Source organism: Lonchura striata, chromosome 5 (assembly GCF_046129695.1).
Source record: "Lonchura striata isolate bLonStr1 chromosome 5, bLonStr1.mat, whole genome shotgun sequence".
NCBI classification, from domain to species: Eukaryota; Metazoa; Chordata; class Aves; order Passeriformes; family Estrildidae; genus Lonchura; species Lonchura striata.
In genome coordinates this window covers 1,195,547-1,216,087 of record NC_134607.1, presented here as the reverse complement: position 1 = coordinate 1,216,087, position 20,541 = coordinate 1,195,547, and the positions used below count along the sequence as shown (strand labels likewise).

Below are 20,541 nucleotides of genomic sequence, written 5' to 3'. Positions count from 1 at the left end.
AAAAATAAGCCTGTTATTGGTAGGTAGAAAGGGCTCACAAATCTCTTGAAAGTCCGTGGAGGAGATTCTGTTTTCTTTGGTTCAAATGTCATGCTCAGAGTCAAGCCTTGACCTTGCTTATTCCTTGCAGTAGTCTTGGGTGAGTGCCAGAGCTGTTTTATGGACAGGGACATCACCTCTTACACCACTTCTCTTCTAGCCTCAGTCAATAGGTATGGCATTTTTACTGCTGTTCTCTTAAGAGATTGTGTTAGAGCTGGTCACACTTTGTTTTGCAAAGTTAGTAAGGCTGTCCACAAAGAGACTTCATCTTGATGTGATGTCCCTGTAGGAAATTACAAAAGCTTTTGACACAGCAGCACAAAAAAAGTTTTATTCTTGTTCTAATCTGCAGAAGCATTAGTCAAGTTTTTAAATGGTTACACAAAGAAAGAAATTAGAAAAAGCTAAAGAAATCTCTGGCTTTTCAGATGGCTGCTTGAGCGGGCTGCCTGTTAGTCATAACAAAGTACTTCAGAAGTTTGTAAGCTAAAACACAGTACTTCACTGGCAATATTTCCATGAGGTTCATGATCCCTTTGATACATTGTGAAGCAAGATAAAGCAGTGATTATAACTAGAGTTTCCTGTAGACTGCATGCACACACATATATATATATATGTGTGTGTGTGTGCATCTGTTAACAGAAAATACTTTGGAGTATTTGTGTTTTTCAGCTCATGCAAACTGTCTAAATCAGGCATGGAGCCCAAGCTAATCCACTGTACCTTCCAGCAGGGGCTTTATTCATAAGGGTCACAAGAATGTGAAATAACTTGACACAGCTTTTTGTCAGCTTGTAGCATGGCAAGAGTGCACTTCCATCTGCCTGCAGAGCTGTGGAGAGATGTCCTTGATCTGGAAGGATGTGAATGGTGGGGGAGTAAGGGAGCAAATTATAACAAAACTTTCAGATTTCCAGTGCCCTATAAAGTCCTCTGCCTGGTTCCCAAGGCTGTGGCAGGAGTGGAGGGTACAGACACAGCGTGCCACCCCTTTCATGATGCACATTCTGTGCTCTCAGGCTTCAAAATTTTCTCAGTTTTAAGTTTCTGCTTAAATGCCCTGTTTGAGAGGGAGCACAGATCTTGGAACTCCACAATACCTTTGTCACTTCCAGGTAAATAGAAGGTTATTTATTTGGTTGTTTGTTCTCTTTTAATGAGATTAAGCTAAAATATTATTTAAATCTCAACCAAGTAAACTAATATTTATACAATTATCTGGTGCCACCAAGACTTAATGAAAAATATTTCCTCACCCCATAAGGTTAGAAGAATTATCACTGTATGGTATCAGTGCAGTGAAGACAAATCTGAACCAGGTTATCTTCTGATAGACTAACACAGTTGGAAGTGTCTTTCCATTTATAAGTTCTTAAAATAAACCAAGGAAAAAGAGGTAAATCTGCTGTGAACTGTAAGGTTCTCACTGCAGGTGCTGCTAAGGACACACATCTTCCTCTTTGGTGCTAATTTAAATGGACTGAGCAAAATAAGTCACTCAGCCTTATACATTTGTTAGTATATTAATAACAGAATCTTTTTTTTTTTTTTTATCAAACTTGGCAAGCATTATTAAACTAATGTCTTACTGCCTTGTTTACTTCATTGCTTAATAGTGTAGAGAGATGAAGGGTATTTGCTAACTAGGGAATTAAAATGGCAGTAATTGATAGCATGGACTTATACTTTGGGAGTAGGCATACACTACCAGCTATTTTATAAAAGTTACTATTTTTGACATTTGAGATAGGAGAGGTTTGATAATGAGACTTGGATATGGTACATTCATTAAGGATAAAGTAAAGTCAGTTTAAAAAAAATTAGCTATCCAAATAGGAAAAAATTCTAAGAAGCACAAAGCTTTTTGTTTCTGAGGGTTTCTCAGTAGTCTGTCTTTCTATAGCTTTCATCAGATTTGAGTAGACCCAGGACTGGGACCACTTTTATTTTCCACATCAGTACTGTATCCACAGCTGCATGGTTCTGGGACTCTCACATGCTCCAGCAGAACAAAAAAATGACAATAATAATTGTTTAAAAAAATTTTAAAGAATTAATCCTACTTTTTACAAGATTTTTGAGCAGTTAAAAGCTCTCATTAATTTTATTTGCCCCTTTTTAAGTATGTGGTACTACCTGATGTTGCAGATGAAGGCACCAAGGCAGAAGCAGGCACAGACAGCAAGTCATGAGCTGTCATGGGAAGCAAATCTGGTTGTTTGATCCCCAGGGCTTTGCTTTGACTGCCACATTGGCTTCTCTCCTATGCTCACTCCATCCCAGCCACTTTGCTAATGTGGAAAGTTGGCATTTATTGGGTAGTGCATAATCACTGAGCACATTAGTACTTCAGAATTCTTTCAGAGACATGCTAACGTGTGTTTTTCAAATAAACTTTCCCATGCTGCTACTATTATAGGTTGGTGAGGCAAGAAGAGCTTTCATAAGGTAATGGGTACAAATGTGTTTATGTGTGTGAGGAAGGTATTGTAGGGCTTTAAGGGTTTTTTTGTGGGTGATTATTTTCGGTGTTGTACTTTGGAGCAGTTCCTGGATTTCCTTCACTTTGCTGTATTTTAACTTTTAGATAGATTCACTTAGACCTTCATCCTTCTTTCCCCTTGAGTATGTGTGTGCATGTATAAAATAAAAGACAGTTTTTAAAACTTACACTAAAAAGTAGATGTGGATTCTTGTATTGATCCATTTGTCTTGACCTGAATATAATTCAAGCCAGGTCAAGGGTTTCCATGGCAAGACCTGGCTTATGATGCATGCAGATCTTCCATGGTTTAATGTGTGAGGAAACAAGAACACTGTAAATGTGGGCCTCCAAATGTGAACAAGATCACTGCGTGGGACTCCTCCAAAGCTTTCTGAACCAAACACTGTCCTGCATAAAGTGTGATTGTGGTCATGCATAAATTTGGGGTGAAATTTGACTTTTTTAAAAGAAATGTTAATGAGGAAGGCATAAATTAAGTTCTCAGGACCATGCATTGCAAACACCTTCTCTAAGACACAGCAAAGAAGCACCTGAAATGCTGTTTAGGATAGAGAACTGGTGGGACCAGTTACTGGTGGGACCAGTTACAGCCCAGTAGTCTGCAGTGGGCATGAACTGGCTGAAATTGTAATATCATAGTTATACCATGGAAATAAGATGAATAGAAGGCAAGTGGAAAAGTCTTGCAAGAACTCCTTCACCCTTGATAGTAGTGTTGTCATTACTGAGCCATAACATTTGCCTAAAAGAAATCTCTCTGTCCCCATGGGTGCTGTGAGTTCCCAGAGCATTTTGCTTTAAAAGATAGGCTCATCCAATTGGGGAAATACCTTTGAGCTCAGGCAAGGATCTTCCAGATGAGCTGAGGTCTGGGGACCACACTGGTTCAGTAAATTTTTTAAGCTTTTGGAATTCTTTCTGCTCATCCTCGGCCTCAGGTAGTTGCATGTCTGTCTTTACAAAATATTAGGTTGTGCTTAGGTTCTGATGACAAAGATTTTCAGTTTATTATGTTTTGTGAATGAAATGTCTTGCTTCATTTGAGTTTTTACATTGAGTAGTACACTCTCAAAAAAAAGTTTTTGTGTATGAGACTAAGATTTTGGAAAAAAAGACCACTGGCTATATTGAGTACAAATGTGGATGCCTCACATTTTGTGTAGCAATGACCATTGTCAAATTGTGCAGGTGATGTGGACAAGAAGCACTTGGCAGGTATTGTTGGAGATTGTCCTCCCAAGTACCAGGTGACAAATGGAGAAAACATTGTACACAAATAAATAGGACTACCTTTTGTGGGCAGAAGATGATGGACTCTATCCTGTAGGATAAACCTGTCCTTCAGGATGAATAGGTGTGAGTTTGTGCAATGAGGATGCTCTCTTACTGCAGGACAGGTAAAATTTTTCAAGCTAAAGGATGTAATTTTTTGCAAGGCTGTGCTGAGCTTTGGAGATTTTTGGTGGGTTTTTTTTTGTTCCTCTGTCCTTAACAGACAAGTTCTTGCTGATAGCTGTGCCAAAACAAAGGGCTAATGGGAACCAGTCCCAGGAACCAGGACTGTCAGGGGACTTGTAAGCTTGGCTGCCAGACCTGAAACTTTTCATGGAACTTTTATGCTCCACATGTTGTTTTGTAGTTATCATCCTGATGAGACAGGCTATGGCATCAAAATGACACCAGCTAATTAAATGTCAGGAGAATCAGAAGATGTTGCAAGGCTTTTACACCGAGATTGCCAAGATTGAAACAGAAGCCAGTGACGCACATCACCCTCCCTGTGGCTCATTAGGATGGGATATAACTCCATGTTCAGTCAGCTGCAGGATGGAGAGACAGTATGGAGGCTGCCACAAGGGCTTGACACTAATGAGCACCTGAAAGGTTAAATAAACCTCTGTGGCTGATGTTAGGTCTCAGGTTATAACCTTGGCAACTTGTCCTTTGATGTTTTCTTTTTCTCCCCTTCTCCTTGGAAGCATTCACCTCAGAATCCTGTTCTGGCTTTGATAGGAATCTACAGAGGAACCTCTGTTTTCCATCTAGTGTTGTGTTGACTTAGGCTGCTAAGAGCTGCTAGGATTCAAGCTAGAGCTTTTTACCATAGGTTGGCCACAAAAGCTTTAGCTTATTTTAATTTTTCTGGTTCTACTTCTCTAGAATAAGATGAAGTGTCTATTCTACATATGTGTGTGATTTATTACATGCAATGTTAATGAGGGATATATCCTGTTTGACTGTGGCAACTGTGCATTTCACTAGAGCACAGGTGGCCTTAATATTTCTGCTTTGTGGTTGTTTCTTCTATCTTTAACTTCTGTAATCCTTGTGTTTTGTGGTTTACAAGATTTTTTTGTCATTGGGAAATATGTTGAATTGGTTTTGGTGCCCAAAAGTTACACCAGAAGAAATATTCTCTCTTTGTCTAATGTCTGCATTGTGAAATCTTCACATTAGTCTGTGTTTTTACTCTGGAAATTGGCTGTGGGACAATGAAATACTGTTCAAGACATTCTTTGCTCTCAGCTCTGTTTGCAGCCCTGTCCTAGCAATAACCACATTACCTTTTTATTGCTGTCTGAAGCAGCATGGGGTGGACAGAGGGACTTCAGTCCTCCTTTGGTTCTCTGTCACCCGTGAGGCAGTTCCTTCTTTTCCCACTTGTAGAATGGGTTTTCATTTAGCTGTGTCCACAGCTGGTCTGCGTGGGAATGCCTCTACTCAAAGTAAGCAAGCAATACTGATTTATACTGATTTATGCTGGTAGAGAGCTTGCCCTGTTGCCCTCAAACCATACTCTTACCCTGGAGCTGCCTACATGCATTTGTCATGATTTAAGATTGATGATATAGGGGTCACAAGGAGGTTGGCTTGACTTTAAACCTTTAGATTGAAATTGCTTGGAGAAGCATTATGTAGAATTAAGCATAATTTTTCCTTGGAAACTGAGTAAACTCAATCCAGAAGCTGCTGAGAGGAAATAAATGTGGGACCACACAGTGCCATCTTTCCAAAGCCACCCTTCAAAGCACACTGCACACTCAGCCAGCCCCGAGTGCTGTGTGCACATTTCACTGGCTCAGAAATGTATGTAATGTAGCTATTTTGTTCAAATTGCTGCAGACTCCCCTCATCAAGGAAGTTGATTTACACAAAGTGTTGAGTTCTTGCACTGGAGTCAGATCTGAAGCTTTTGCATTAGTGGTAACCTTCAAGTGAACCAAGGTGCACCTTTTTCTTCTAAGTACAGCTCAACTAAAACATTTTACCCTAAACTGGAGTTTGGTTGGAGAAGAAATGAGGTAACCTTGGAAATACCATGAAGTGAAATCTGGTCTCACTTAACAGAGCAATTCTAATAGGCTTCAGATATCTGCATTGTGAAATCCTACACCTTAATTAAAATGGGGGGGGGGGGGGGCATCTTCTCTAACAAAGACATACTTTTTTATGTTCAGTAGTCACTGAAGTAATTACAGGTTAACAAAAATAAAGAGCATTAAACAGAATGTCAAAATATGTCTGTTCCTCACAGTTGCTCCGTTTTAACTCTCATCTCCTCTGATGTCACAATTTAATTAGGTATCTCAGTCACTATAGAGTATTCCAGACAAGATCTGAATTTGTAATCTACAAATCAGCAGAGCTCAGTTGCCATCCTCTCTGTATTTCATTCATTTAACACAGTGCAGGAAAGCGAAAATGAGGTTCACCTTGCATTTTCTCTGAGGCAGCTTTATGAGATACTGAATAAAAGTGTCCAGCTGTGAAATTTAGTTTTAACAGCTGATTATGCTTTTCTACACCAAAAGTGAGGTGATCAGTTACTTATGATCACCTTCAGACCTGCACACAGATAAGCATCTAATCAGCCTGGGGTTAAAGAAGCCTTTTCTCTGCCTTTTTCTATGGGCAAGGATTTTCAGAGTTTGTTTCACAAATGATGGTCTGTGGTAACCTTAAATGAACTTCATTTGGAAAATTTTTCCAGCTTTTTCTGTCTTTGGGTCTGCAGAACACCATTTAAGTTGGTTGGATAAAACAGCATTTTTTATGAATATCTGATAAGGAGACAGATGAAATTTTTGCTCCCACCAAGAACTCTTATTTCATAGGTGCTAGTTGAAAGTGTTCTCCTGAGGACAATAGCCACAATGCGGAGTTGGAAAGAACAACTTACCATTTTACATTCTCTTCTTACTGGTCCTATGCTTCTAGTTTTATTTTTTAGGGATATTTTGTTCTGCTGATTGGAGGGGGAGGCAGAGATTCAACAACATGGTTGAAAATGTTGGAAAATCTCACCATTGTAATTGTTTGAGAGGAGTCATCTCTCAGTTCCTGTCCATCTCCACACTTGTACACTGCCCTGTTTTGTAGCCTACAATGCATGTACATCAAGCCCAGCAGATAGTAGGAAATCCATGCAGGTTTCAGCTTCAGCTGTTTGCTTGCTGCTTCAGTCTTGTATGTTTTTTGACTATGAAAGAACAAGTTATGCTATTTGGAATGTTGAGAAGGTGGGATGTGAATAGGACTGGCTGTTAACAGGGTTTTTAATTTGACATCACAGATGTCAGAGTCTGAGCCATGGTTCCAGGCTGCAGCTGAGGAGTTAAGCCCCTTCAATGTGCATCACTGAAGACAGGGAGATGGTTTATCCCAGCCTTTGCAGGGGCTGTCTTCCAAGCCACACCTGCCCATGGCAGAGCTGGTGACCATGTCAGGTTGGGTTGGTGGACTTCATCCAGCTGAAGGGGTCACAGTGTGCCAAAGAAACCATGGCACTATCCTGAAAATGTCAGAGAGAAGACAAGTGTGGGTAGATCCTGAAGAAGAGGATGAGTCCATTCTGGAAGGATCAACCCACAAGGAACTTTGTGCTCGTGGTGCCAGAGGAAGGGATGTTGAGTGCCAGTCAACATCTCCTGGTCCTATGGTTCACAGAAGGAAGTCTGTCCGTTCTTAAGAGCTTGAAATTGTGCTTCCCCTCACCACATTGCCCCCAAAGTAAGAGTCAGCAGCAAGTCCTCCTTTTGTTTGTGCTAGAGACTGCCTTTTCTAGAGAAGCCACATAGTAGACAGAAGAAGATAGCTTCTTGTATGGCAGAGAGTCACATTCTGCAGAGAAGAGAAACTTTAGAAAGTGAAGGACTTGGGAGCAAAAGGATTTTAAGAGTTCCTGAAAAGGATGTGCCTTTCACAGCTCTCTTATCTCAGGGGTATTTATGTATTTTGGATGTATATGAAGTGTTGGTGGCTTTTAGAGTTTACAGGTTCTCTCGCTGTGTGGATTTGGGATCCATGTACCTGCTGATTTGGGCCTTTCCCAGACAGTGTCTACATAGCATTGGTGCCAGTGGTTTTGTCTACCTTTTATGGAATAGCATGAGGCTGGGGTCTTCTCCTTCTGCTCTGAAGAAGACTAATTGCAACAATTATGCTCTCCTTTTCTTTCTTTTCCACTGAACTTTCTCATTACCTCCCTATAATCATGTTTGACAATTCCATCGTCTGATTTCCTTCCATTCTGCATTTACAAATTTGCAATATTTATACAATTTTGCTTACAGTAATCGTGAGCGGCAGTCTCTGAGTGCATTTGTGTCCTCCATTTGGCATATTCTGGACTGCATACTGCTGTCCACTGCTGTCCAGTATGGCCAGTGTACACCAAAATTCAAGTGTATGAATTGGGTTGGTTTGACTCAAGCAGGCACAGCTGCCCATGACAGTTTACATGTAGCCTGTGGAGATGTTTCACATCCACCCACCTCAAATTAATTTTGTTTGGTTGCAGTGCATTTTGTCTGACCTGAACTTCCCCACACATGTGTGCACTTCATGTTTTTGGAACTCAGCTTTTCCTGCAAAAGAAATTAAAAAGGAGGCGAGTGGAAGTAAAGTTCATTGAAATATTAACAAGTCATTTTGTCTTCTGCTGGTTTTCATCAGGATAAAAAAGAACAGCAAAACCACAACAAAAATAGCAATGAAATTACTGTGGGGGGCTGCAAACATAATAGTGATAGAGTTCACTTAGCTGTGGTGGTTTCTTTTATGTGATAATATTGAGGTGTTTTATTTCTCCCCTGTGAGGTAGATCACTATTAGCCACAATTTGTAGCATGCCCCATGTGGAGGCTGGGGAGGAGAGTTGGTGCCTCAGAGGTTACACAAGGCTGTGGAAGACCCAGCAACAGAATCCAAAGCGTCTGGACCACCCAGGGACCTGCTCATGTACCACAGGCCATCAGGGAAAGATTAACTCCAAACCCTTTTGGTTGCTCTGTACGGTATAATTGTCTAAATGAAATCAATGAATACTTGATTTGAGAGGCTCCCATTGCTCCATCCCTGCTGTTCCTAATGTTTGTTAACAGATTGCTTTGTAGCAGAGTGCAAAGGTGCCGCTCTATAAAACTGTAATGGCTTCTGGAAAGGAAGTTGCCCTGTGTATTGCAGAAAGCACCATTCAGTTTTGATTGGAACATGGGGAGCTGAGGAGTGGTTATTGCTTTTAGTACAGCTACTTGGAATAAAAATTTCTGCTCAGTTATGGTTAAGATGACATTTCCTTTTTCCCTGCTTTTTTCTCTCCTTGTTTACTGGTGGAGTTGGAATGTTCTCCTTTGCCCCTGGCCAGGAAGCTGGCACGTGGTAAGGTCCGGGCACACCAGGGAAGAGGAGCTCCTTTTCTGTCTCCTGTGCTCCTCTGTCTGTCACCCATCCTGTTTGCTACTCCCTTGACTTTCTCTTGGCTGTTTTTTTCAGTCCTTGGGGGTTTTCTTGTCAGTCTTCAGCCAGCTTTTTTATCCTTTCTTGCTCTCTAAGCAGCAAATGAAGTGTTTGGTGAGCTGACTTGGGTTATCCTTGGTGAGGGGGTTTGGTGGTGCCAGATCTCACACTGCTTGGCTCTGGAAGCCAAGGGGACAGAAGAGGACAAAAGAGGAAGAGTTTAAGGCTGTAAATGAGCCCCAGTTGGCCAAGCCTGTTGACACAGCAAGGTGAGACTCATCTGAGCATTATTTTACTGTTGCTGCAAGTTACATTTTGTCACAATTTCCCCTGGTGAAAGACCACTGGCCTTTGGGCTGGCAACCCACACTGCAGGTGTGTGGTTACTAACAATGTAGGGGTGAAGATAATTTACAGCAAATCTCCCAGATGTCACACCTTGGGCATCAGGTGCAAACACTCTCACCACTTCCCCCAAGGACTGTAGTTCATTAACTTCCAGGCCTGTGGAGTGGCCTCCCTGCCCTGACAGGCTTGAAGGGGGCAGGCTGGCACTCCAGAGGGGAGTGAGGCAGGGCAGAGAGGGCTCTGTGCAGTGTGACAGCTTACAGGCATGTAAGCTCCCAGCTCCCTCCCCAAAACAAGCCCCAGTCCCCAGCACGCTCGTGGTGCTGCCTGACCCAGTGCCCTTTCCCTGCCAGGAGTGCCCTGTGTGCCCCATCCCATGCCAGCCTTACTGCTGCCTTGCAGCTGGGAGAAGAACTGAGAGAATTGGAACAAGGGTAATTATTATTTCAAGAATTTAGTTTCTTTTTTTTTTTTAGGTGTTTGTAACACTTCTTAGTAGTAATACTCGAAATGTAAATTACAGCAAGGCACAGGAGCTGTGTGCTCTCTTTGTGTCTTTATTTCTGCTTCTCAGCCAATTATGCAGTGCTTTTTGTACTATTCCATCAACCTTTCCTAGGAAATCAGTTTAATGTGTTTGACACTTAGCCTGTGAGCTGACTCTTCCTTCAAAAGCCTGATTGCTTATAGGACACTAAGCCTCACTCCTTTAGATCCCTTTATACCATCCTAGTCATAAAAAGTCACCTTTACCCTCCCCCCACCCCATGTTAGGCAATTTTAACATGCTGGGGAGTGAAATCTCGCAGAATTTGGGGGTCTCCAACCTAGTGTCTCTAGCTTGTATTTCTTGTACTTTTTTTCTTGTATTTCTTGTCCTTTTGGGTGCTTCAGCAAAGCCTGGTGTAATCAGCAGGAATTTTGACAAACATCTCAGCTGGGTACTGGGTAAGACCTCATGCCTTTGATGAGAACTTGAGAGACCTCTGCAGTTTACAAGTTATAACAAGGGACTGACACATCCTTATTCAAATATGGAGGGGCTCTGTGTTTTACAGAAATACTGAAAAGTGGATAAAAACTTTCTCTTATCAAGCAATTTTTCCACATGCACACATATATTCACACACTGGTATTTTGGCAAACCACTCTACTATTCCACGTCAGTGAGTTAATGACAGGCTGCTGAAATGAGTGTTCACAGCTTTAAATCAGTCTTTCCTTTAGGAGCATTTAAATAACTTCATTTTTGTTCAAGGTAATCTTGACTATAAAACTAGAGGCCTGCAGGAAACCCATATATTAATTGCAAAAGCTGGGTCTGCTGTGGTTTTCCACACTGCTGATCATATATGGCATCCCAGATGAGTAGCAGATCTGATTTTATAGTCATGTTGTGTCAGAAGTTTAGACTGAGTATTACTTATAATTCTGTCATTTATCTCTACTGTTTCTTTATTAATGTCTTCAGCATTCTTGGTGTGTCCTCAATCTTTCACATTTTGTACTGATGCTTTGTTACACTGTTTTCCAAATTTTTTAAGTAAAAATCTTTCAAGATGAACAGCAGTCCTTCCTTGGGAGCTGACTGAAAGCCAAATGATCTTTATTCATATAGCTATTGCCTTGCACATCCCCTCTTTGGAAATCACTGTTCCATTATGTGCTATTGCTTCCTTGTCCCTACACGCCTTGATGAGCAGTAAAATACAGTGTTGACATTTAAAATATTGTCAGTGACATGTTTGATGTGTGAGTGTGTGAGTGAGTTTTCTCCACAATGGTGATTTTTCTGGGGCTCTTTGCAAATTCAGGCTCTAGTGATGGTTATTTTTTTGTATCAGTTGCAGTATATTTTTGAGATACATTTTTGAGCTTTGCTTTGCAAACATAAATGGAACTGTTCTTCTCATTGTAGTTGCTCTTAGCTATGTCCATCCCTTGCCATATCCTCCAGGTGCTCCAAAAGATTTGTGCAGCACACTGGATATAGCACTTTACTGCATCACAGCAGTTAAATATGAAAAAAATATCACTCAGAGCTTGCACGACCTTTATCCGCCATGCACAAACTGTCACCTAGGGTGTATTATAAACTTGGATAAGCTCTCTGTATTTTAGGTTCACAGTTTGTCACTGCATTGTTGTTTTCATTGCTGTGTCTTTGATCTCACAAAAAGCTCTGCCCTGGTCAAGGCATCTGTTGACACAGTACCCCTGGCCCATGTGGGCCTCTGAGCTCGTAAAGGGGCGAAAGAAGGATCGTGAGAGCAGAGCTTCAGAAAACACCATGGTTGCCAAATAACAGCATTCCTAAAGATGTTCTATGTCATACTGTGGGCCTCTGCTTTGGATCTGAGCTCTCTCAGATTGCTGTCCACAACGTTCTTTCATCAGTGTGGCTGTGGCAATACAGAAATATTAGCAGTAGTTATTGTTGTGTTGCTGTAGAGGAATCCATCCTGTGTAGAAACGGAGATATGAGCAGAAAATTGATAGGCCCTTTGCCCTGAGCTTACTGTCTGAATGTCTAGACTAAACAGAAGGTAAGTGGATATTGAGAGATTTGGAAGCTTAGAGAAATGGAGTTATGAGTGAAGAAGACTCAGCTTCACCAGTTGAAGATTGCCTTTAGGTAGGTTTCCCATCTGAAACGTGCTGCAGCTGCTCCAGCTTGGTCAGAAATCCCTCGTTGTTTCTGGTGTGCCTTTCTGGCAGTTGAGGGGCTAGAACAGAAAATTCTGGCTTTGTTCTTCAGGTTACTTTGTCCAGTGGCTGCGCTGGAAAGCCCCAGCTGTGCAGTGCTAGGCTCTGTTCACACATCAGCACGGGACAGTGACAGCCTGAAAACACAGCCTCAGAAAGCACAGTGCAGATCACAAATACACACTGTTTTAAAGAGCTGCTGTTCATGTGAAACCTGATAGCAAAATATGCTCAATCTCAAATCCCCAGCAGGCTCTGAACACCCTGTTCTAGCCAGTCCCATTAGAGCATGAGAGGCTGACATTGTTTTCCCTTCTACTCCATGTGATAAAGGAATTTCTGTTACCAGTAGTTATCAAGAGAGATTTCTACAGTAAAAGTTATGGGCAGTTCAAAGCATATCAGGAAGCAATATCTAGAGTTTTTATATGGCTTACAAATCGCATTTCCAATTCTGCATACAAGTTCAAGTAGAAACACAGAAAGTTTTTTGTGCTACTAATGGAAAATTCTGAACCTATAGTAGGTCCCTTACTCCAAACTGGCATAGTTTTAATAAGAATTATCCATATGTCCTTGACTTGTCATTTGTTAGAAAACTGAAAATCTTAATGGTTCACATTGGAGAAATAAAGGTCAAGATACAGGCAAAGTTCCTCTGTATTACAGAAGATAATAAAAGGCTAATATATTTGCTCCTGGTTATGCTAATTCATCACTCCAAGCACAGTGTGATTGCATTCTGTCTAGTCAGTGCTCTTCTTCATATCTTAAAGAAGAGATATAGCCAAAGTAAAGGGCACTTGGAGATAGACAGGGAAAATAATTGAGTCACAGAGAGTCTTCTGTTTGAGGAGGGATGGGAAGGATAGGGATTGTTTTAATTTAAAGAAGAGACAAATAAAAGAGAACGTGACACTACTGTACAGAATGATGAATGATACAGAGAAGGTGAACTGGGCACTCTTGCTTGCCCTTTCCTAAGTACAGAAGCAGAGGGACGTCCAATAAAGCAGAAAGGCAAAAGTAGTAACACTGCTGAAATGACATTTTTAAACAGTAACTGTGTTGTTTCCAATGGCTCATCTTCTTTCTCCATGATTCTAGAGCATGGCTTGAGGGGCATGCAAGGACCTCTAGGAGATTTGTGGTTATGCTGCAAAAGCTGCTGGTTGGATCAGATTATTTGTCTTGTGTGAATGGGAAGAACTTGTCAGATATTTTCAGAGAACCTTTTTAGTCTCAAAAATAAGTGGAAGTTTAGGTAAAGACATTGATGTGTGTAATTATACTATCCATGCATTTGCTAGATGGAGTAAAAAAGTAACTGTTCAGGACAGAAATCTACTACTGATGGAAGGAATATTCCTCTGCAGTTAACCCCCATGTCATTTTTTGCTGGTCTCCCTGAATATCTGCTCATGACACTTTTATAAAATGCTGATGTTGTGCCACATTGGCTCAGGCTGTGCTGTCAGGACCAAACAGATTTCTGTCCCCAAGAAAGTTGATGGAAGCACATTTATTCTTCCTGAATATCCCCTTCTGATATTCTCTTAATTTTGGATGTTTCATTTTTTATTCATTTTCATATAAGTTTGTATTGAGATCCAGAAGAAAATTTATTTTGATCAGTAGATAATAGGGAATTTCAATAAATGGACTAAATTGTATATGTATCTCTCCCCTGCCTTTTTGTTAAAAAAAAGGGAGATAATGAGACATGCAAATTCCAGATGAGAGAGATCACGTGCTGGTTAGATTATTACAGTATCTGTTTGAATCCATTGTTAGTTTTAGACTTAATCCCTGTCAGTCTTTTTGTAGCTGTGCAATTATTTTATAATTCCTCACCAGGCTGTGCTATTTCATGTAGCACAATCCCAGCCCACCTGTGGTGATCATCACTTCAAAGCCCCGGTTCCTGTGGTCATTTTGAGTGTGTGCCTGCCTCATTTCTAATGGTCTGTTGTGGTAATGTCAGCTGTGATGATTCAGCCCTGGATCACATCTGCAAGGTGGCTTTTCCTCTCTTTCCTGCTGCAGTTTTTCCCATCTTAAAACAGGTGAAACGCCTCAGTTATTCTGGATGGAAACCGCTTGCTATGATGTAGGGAAAATTGAATTTTTAGTAATTTCTTTATGCCTTATAATTAGGTCTTTGTTTCTCACTCATCTACAGGACATTGTGAATGCGTTTGCCAACACCTTTCTTTTTAAACTTTTACAGCAATGGGGCATTTAAAATATCTACTACTCAAGATATAACAGGTGTATTTTATCAATCATGTGAAGTGTATGATTTTTAAAAGTTTATAGAAGATGCATATTAGTGTGTATGCGTGTATATATCTATTTGCTGTATATATAAACTGTACAGTTAAGGATGGCATTACATTCCAGGTCCCTTAGAAATATTACAGACCTGGCATACCAACCTACAACATAGTTTAGCCATTTGAAGTCACTGAGAAAAATTAATTGTAAATGTAATTTAGTATTCAGAGGTATGCAAATTTTATGTCTAAACTCAAGTGAAGAGAAGCATTCAGTCTAATTTTTTGGCATTTGTCAAAAGCCCTCCAAAAACCATCCAGACTGCAGACTAAGCTGCCTTTCATAAATCTCAACTGAAGACTTTCTGCTGACTTCTTAAGACTAAATTATTTCTATTGTTCTCGAGTAATTACATTTTTGTTGTTATCTGTGGAAAGAGCCCCACTGGGTTGAGCATGTAAGTATATGGGAATGGGGGAAGATTTGTGTTAGTTAAGTGGAGATGATACAGCTGAAAACCTAGCAGCAGGACATAAATCAGATTTTTCTTCTTTTTCTAGTTGGCTTGTCACAATAAAGCATTGCAACAGATGCTGAAGCCAGGGTCAGATCCAGATGAAGGAGATGAAGCCTTGCGGTTTTACGCCAAACATACGGCACAGATAGAGGTAAAGGATTGCTCTCCAGAAGATGGACAAGTCTGCATCTTAAGCGTGGTGTAGCTCCTCTTTTTAAGCTTCCAAATGATGTGGGTTATTTTTGAGAAGGTTGAATAATATGCTTTTGGTTGTGGAAGATAAAGGAATACACCTATATTAGAAGTGGCTCCAAACGGTCCTTTCACAGTGGCTTTCCTGAGTGTTACCAAACATGTTTTGTTAGGGAAATAATGACTGTGGATAGGAGCTGTGTCATGAAGTCAAGAATCATCTTGTATGGTGCATCACTCAAATAAATAATCACGAGTTTCAAAGCCACTGATTTTGGCTATCAAATTAAAACTCTGCCTGGACTACAAAGAAGTTTTGAAGTGGTGTAAACATTTAATATGGCTTTTGTTTAAAATACTAAGGCTTGGCCTGGTTCAGCAGTTCTGTTCTCTATTTTAAACTTTACACCTGCCGTGGGTCAGACTTAGATAGAGGTCCACAGACAGAGATATCCCATCACAGGATGAGTGGAAGATCTGTGGCCTTGGTTGTCCAGGGGGCAGCTCAGTGCTTCTCTTAATGTATTTTAATTATTGGGCTGCTGCTGAGATCTTTCTTAGCAATTATCTGCCAGTTTATCTGGGTAGCTTGTAAATGTAGGCATTAGAGAAGCATTGTGGTCAACTTTTATGTGACCAATAGCTTCTTCTAGAAAAGGGAAACTCAACCCAGCATTGCTGCTATACAAAATAGATAACTGCTTGTCTTTGAAAGCAGTCCTAGACGTGTTTGGTGTGTCAGATATTGTCTCCCCTATATTAATGTATCTCATCTGTTTGATTTGAAATTCAAATAGTGGTGGTTTGTTTTTTTTTTTCACCAGTGGCTGCACAGAGGCATGGTTGTAAGAGTCTGTCTACCCATTTCTGTATTTTTAGTAATGCAGAGTCAACGATCAAAATGGGGAAGCAATTTTGATGGGAGTGTGGTGAGATGAAATAAAATCTAGCTCACTCACTGGTAGCTTGGTAGGTGCTGAAATGCAAACAGTTCAAAACCTTGGGTTTTGTCAAGTAAAAAGATAAAGACTGACAAGATATGGGTGCTGCCTGAGCAACAAGGTGATATTTTTGCATGTTCACCTTTACAATTTATCCCATCATAGAAACAGATTCAAGATGAAAAAAGCATTTTGTAATCAGAGCAGAAAGCCCCTGAACTTTTCTACTTTTTACTGTCAGATTTGTTTCAATTTGCTGACATATTGAAGCATTCTGAATTACAACATTTTTTATATTTGGCAAAGTTTGAACCTAGGTTTTTCTTAAGACTTACATTTGTCACCTTATTTAGGCAGGCTTTTGAAAATAAAAACAGCTTTACTTGGTTTTCGGATTGATTGGTTCAACTTTATTGTAATCAGTTCAAATAATTAATGCATTCATTTGTTAAATAAAAGGGGAGCTGTGAACAAGAAAAGTTATGACAAAATGATTGAATAGTCACTGACTGGCAAAAATGTGCATTTTATTTATAGATTGTTCGCCATGATAGAACAATGGAAAAGATTGTCTTTCCTGTCCCCAATATTTGTGAATTCCTCACTCGGGAATCCAAAAGTCGGGTGTTCAACACAACAGAGAGAGATGAACAAGGGAGCAAAGTCAATGACTTTTTCCAGCAGACTGAGGATCTGTACAATGAGATGAAATGGCAAAAGAAAATTAGAAGTAAGTACTGTAATTTGAAAAAAAATAGCTTCATTATGCTAAAACCTTGCTTTTAAACCTTCAAATACTTTCATTTTAATGATACACTTTTCTCTGTTCACTCTGACACTACAACAGGCAAAACTGTTCTGGGCTTGAGAGTGTAGGTCTGCTGAGACACTTGCATGCCACCATAAAAGAAGTGTAATATGGAGCCATTCTTAATGTGTTCAAGATGATGTTTTGGACTCCAAAAGTTAAATTGAGGGATGGAAGAACTGGGTGTAGTTCTACTGAACTTGATAGTGTTGCACCTAATTAAACCAAGGCCCCTAATATTTAACAAAAACATGTGTAGCTGCATATTTGAGGTTTGCAAATTCCTGAAAGGCCATCAAAAGACTTGTAAATGTCAGTCACTTAAAAACATCCCTCACCAGAACCTCAGCTGCTTTAAATCTGCCCAGCTCCCATGGAGCCAGACCCCCTCTACCAATCCACATCAGCCTGGCATGACTGGGCTGCAGGGTGTCCCAGTTTGCCCATACTGTGCATGTCCTGAGGTACTGGGGAGGCACATGTGCGGCCTTGAGCTGCTTGGTCAAGATCATGGGGGAGAGGTCAAAGCAGGGCCACCAAGAGGAGAGGCAGGGAAGCCCCACTAGGTGCCCTGAATGTCTTCAGCTCCCTGGTGAGCAGTACAGCTGCTGGCCCTTGGTGGGAATGGGACTATTGCCAATTTGCCTGGATCAAGAGGCTTCTGGCAGCTCAGCCACTGTCAGCTCAGCCCTTGGCTTTTGGAGAAGAAAGTTGTATTTTATATATTGTAGAATCACAGAATGGTTTGAGCTGGGAGGGACCTTAAAGATTACACGGTTCCACCCCTCCTGCCATGGGCAGGGACACCTTCCACTATGCCAGGTTGATCCAAGCCCCATCCAGCCTGGCTTTGGACACTTCCAGGGATGGGGCAGCCACAGCTGCTCTGGGCAACCTGTGCCAGGGCCTCAGCACCCTGACAAGGATCAATTTCTTCCTAATACCCAATCTAAATCTACCCTTAGTTTGAAGCCATTCACCCTTGTCCTGTCACTCCAGGCCCTTGTAAAGAGTCTGTCTCCATCTTTCCTGTGGGCTCCCTTCAGGCATTGGAATGCTGCAATTAGGTCACCCCAAAGTCTTCTCTTTGCCAGGCTGAACATACATAAATATGGCTTAAAGTGATCACTTCATTCACTGCAAAAATGCAGATACTCTTGGAGTGTCACACATCATCTGCTCAAAGCAATTGATCAGGAAGGAAAGAAGGAATAGGGTCAGAGCAGCAGGATAGTCAGAAGAATGTGGGAGCACCCTGAATGTGATGGGAACATGGATGTTACTGCAATTTCTTATATGTAAATTTTCAGGCTTTAATTTTCAGCAGCAGCAAGTCTTCAGCGAAAACTCCATCAACCCAAGTCTGCTTTTCTTGGTGGCACCCTAAAAACTTAGTAATGATAAAATGACCAGAATAGAAGTTGAAAAATACATGATTCCAGAATCTGCATAATATTTGGGAATAAAGTCATTGTATTATAGAAAAACTACTTCAGTAAAAAAAATGATATCTGGGGGTTTTGCATTAGAAACACAAATAAAATAGCCAACCCAACAATTAGATAGACCAGACCTACCTAATGCTATAAACAAAGAAAATGGGTTTATTTTTATTCAGAGTAGAAATTTCTCAATTCCTTTCATCAGTGTAATAGCCAGCAAGTCTCCTTGTTGGGATTTTTATTATTATTTGAAAGGCTATTTCAAGTTGAAGCTGGGTTCATTCTTTAGCCAAGTGTCCATTAGCATGAAGTCTGTGCTGCTTAAATTGGCAGATGTCATTTTTGCAGTGGCTTCAAATGCTTAAATCTCAGCAGTCAGCAGTACAAGGTTATCACAATGAAATCTGAATATTTACCTAATTGCTATTAAAGATTATTTGGCCTGAAGCCTGGGGCAGGATATGCAATTGAAGGAGTCTGCTTTTATAAAACCTTCTCTGGGTGCTCTGCATACTTGCAGGAAGTTTTCAGTACTTTAAAATCTAGTTAATAGGAATGTATCATGTGTGAAACCTCTCTGACCAAAGATGTATTTATGCTATTGCACATAGGATCTTGTTTCAAATGTTCATTTAAATGTATTTTAGTGCATTAACACATATTAAGTGCTTGCCTGAGTCTTAGCACTCTCTGATCTTGTTCCTGACCTTGCTGAACCATGTGACTCTGGACACAAATTCAACCCTGTTTTGCACTGTTTCTCTTTTTAGTCTTTTCTAGCTAGGCTGTAGATTCTTTGGGATATGGACTCTTTCTGTGTGTTTGTACAACAGTTCACATATGGAGATCATGGCTTGTTTGAGTCCTTTTAAGTCGGAGTACAGAGCTGTTTGTCAGCAGGTGACCATGGGCTTCTGAGCATCACACAGGAAATAGTCAGCTTTTGTAGAAACAAAACCCAGGCAGACCAAATATTGCCGGCTTCCTAAGCAGATCAAAATGTTTTTAGTTTGACAGAGGTGGGAAAAATACTGCAGTTCTGAAACCATGCCCATTCCATGGTTCTTTGCCTATGTCATCGGTGTACTTGGTCCAAATAGGTCATCTGGATTCTGGATGTTCTGGCTGACTGACATTCAGAGTGCTAAAATCTATTTGTTCTGCTTGATTTTATGTCCCCATGCACAGAAGTTGCAGATTCAGATGCAGCTGAAAAGACTCCCTTGCAAAATATCCAGGCCTAAAATCTTACCAGAGGCAAAACTCCAGTATATAATAAATAGTATTGTGATCTTTGGATTAAAAGCTCTGCTTGAAATTTTGTTTTATGGCAAACCTATATTTAATATTTGTCTATTATAGTTAATTTTAAAGATCTGCATATTTTCTACATTAATCTAAATTTAATTCCCTTGGGGCCATTGGTGATTGAGTTTCTGCTTGCTTTCAGCTTATTGATTGCTGCTTTTCTCCCCTTTCTAGATAATCCAGCCCTGTTTTGGTTCTCCAGACACATCTCTCTCTGGGGAAGCATTTCCTTCAACCTTGCTGTATTCATCAATTTAGCAGTTGCTCTGTTCTACCCTTTTGGAGATGATGGAGATGAAGGCAAGTAGAGTTTGGTCTTATTTTTAGTTTTAATTTTAGATGCTTTCATTTCTAAGGTAACAAATAAAGCTGCATTTTCAGGTGCAGTCGTATCTGGAAGCCATTTGGAGTCTCCTGAGTAGGTACCAGATGTTGTCTGAAATGTGGTGGTTGATCTGTGTGTCACGTGGCCCACACAGTGCAGAGCAGAATGGACAGGGCATAAGCTGGAGATGATCTAGATGATCTCAGCTAATTTTTATTATATTGCCATATTGCAGTGTCCTGCTGTACACATTTAGCTGCAGCTTCTGAACTGAAGGAGGATTCCTGGCAGCAGAAAGACAGAGATTCCTTAAGGCTGACCAAATTGAATGACTTGCAGTCTTGAAAACATATGGAAGAGAATTATTTGAAAACTAGCTTGTTGGCTT

The 20,541-nt window shown here is 40.6% G+C and overlaps 1 protein-coding gene across 3 annotated transcripts in view; it reads left to right on the top strand.

Moving 5' to 3' along the window:
* The window catches only part of ITPR2 (inositol 1,4,5-trisphosphate receptor type 2), a 240,615-nt gene that overhangs the window by 180,672 nt on the left and 39,402 nt on the right, over window positions 1-20,541 (top strand). For all 3 annotated transcript variants that reach the window (XM_021538671.3, XM_021538669.3, XM_021538676.3), the window contains 3 exons: window positions 15,181-15,288; window positions 16,808-17,000; window positions 20,003-20,128. In XM_021538671.3, coding sequence (XP_021394346.1) covers window positions 15,181-15,288; window positions 16,808-17,000; window positions 20,003-20,128 — 427 coding nt within the window. The remainder of the gene's footprint in view (window positions 1-15,180; window positions 15,289-16,807; window positions 17,001-20,002; window positions 20,129-20,541) is intronic.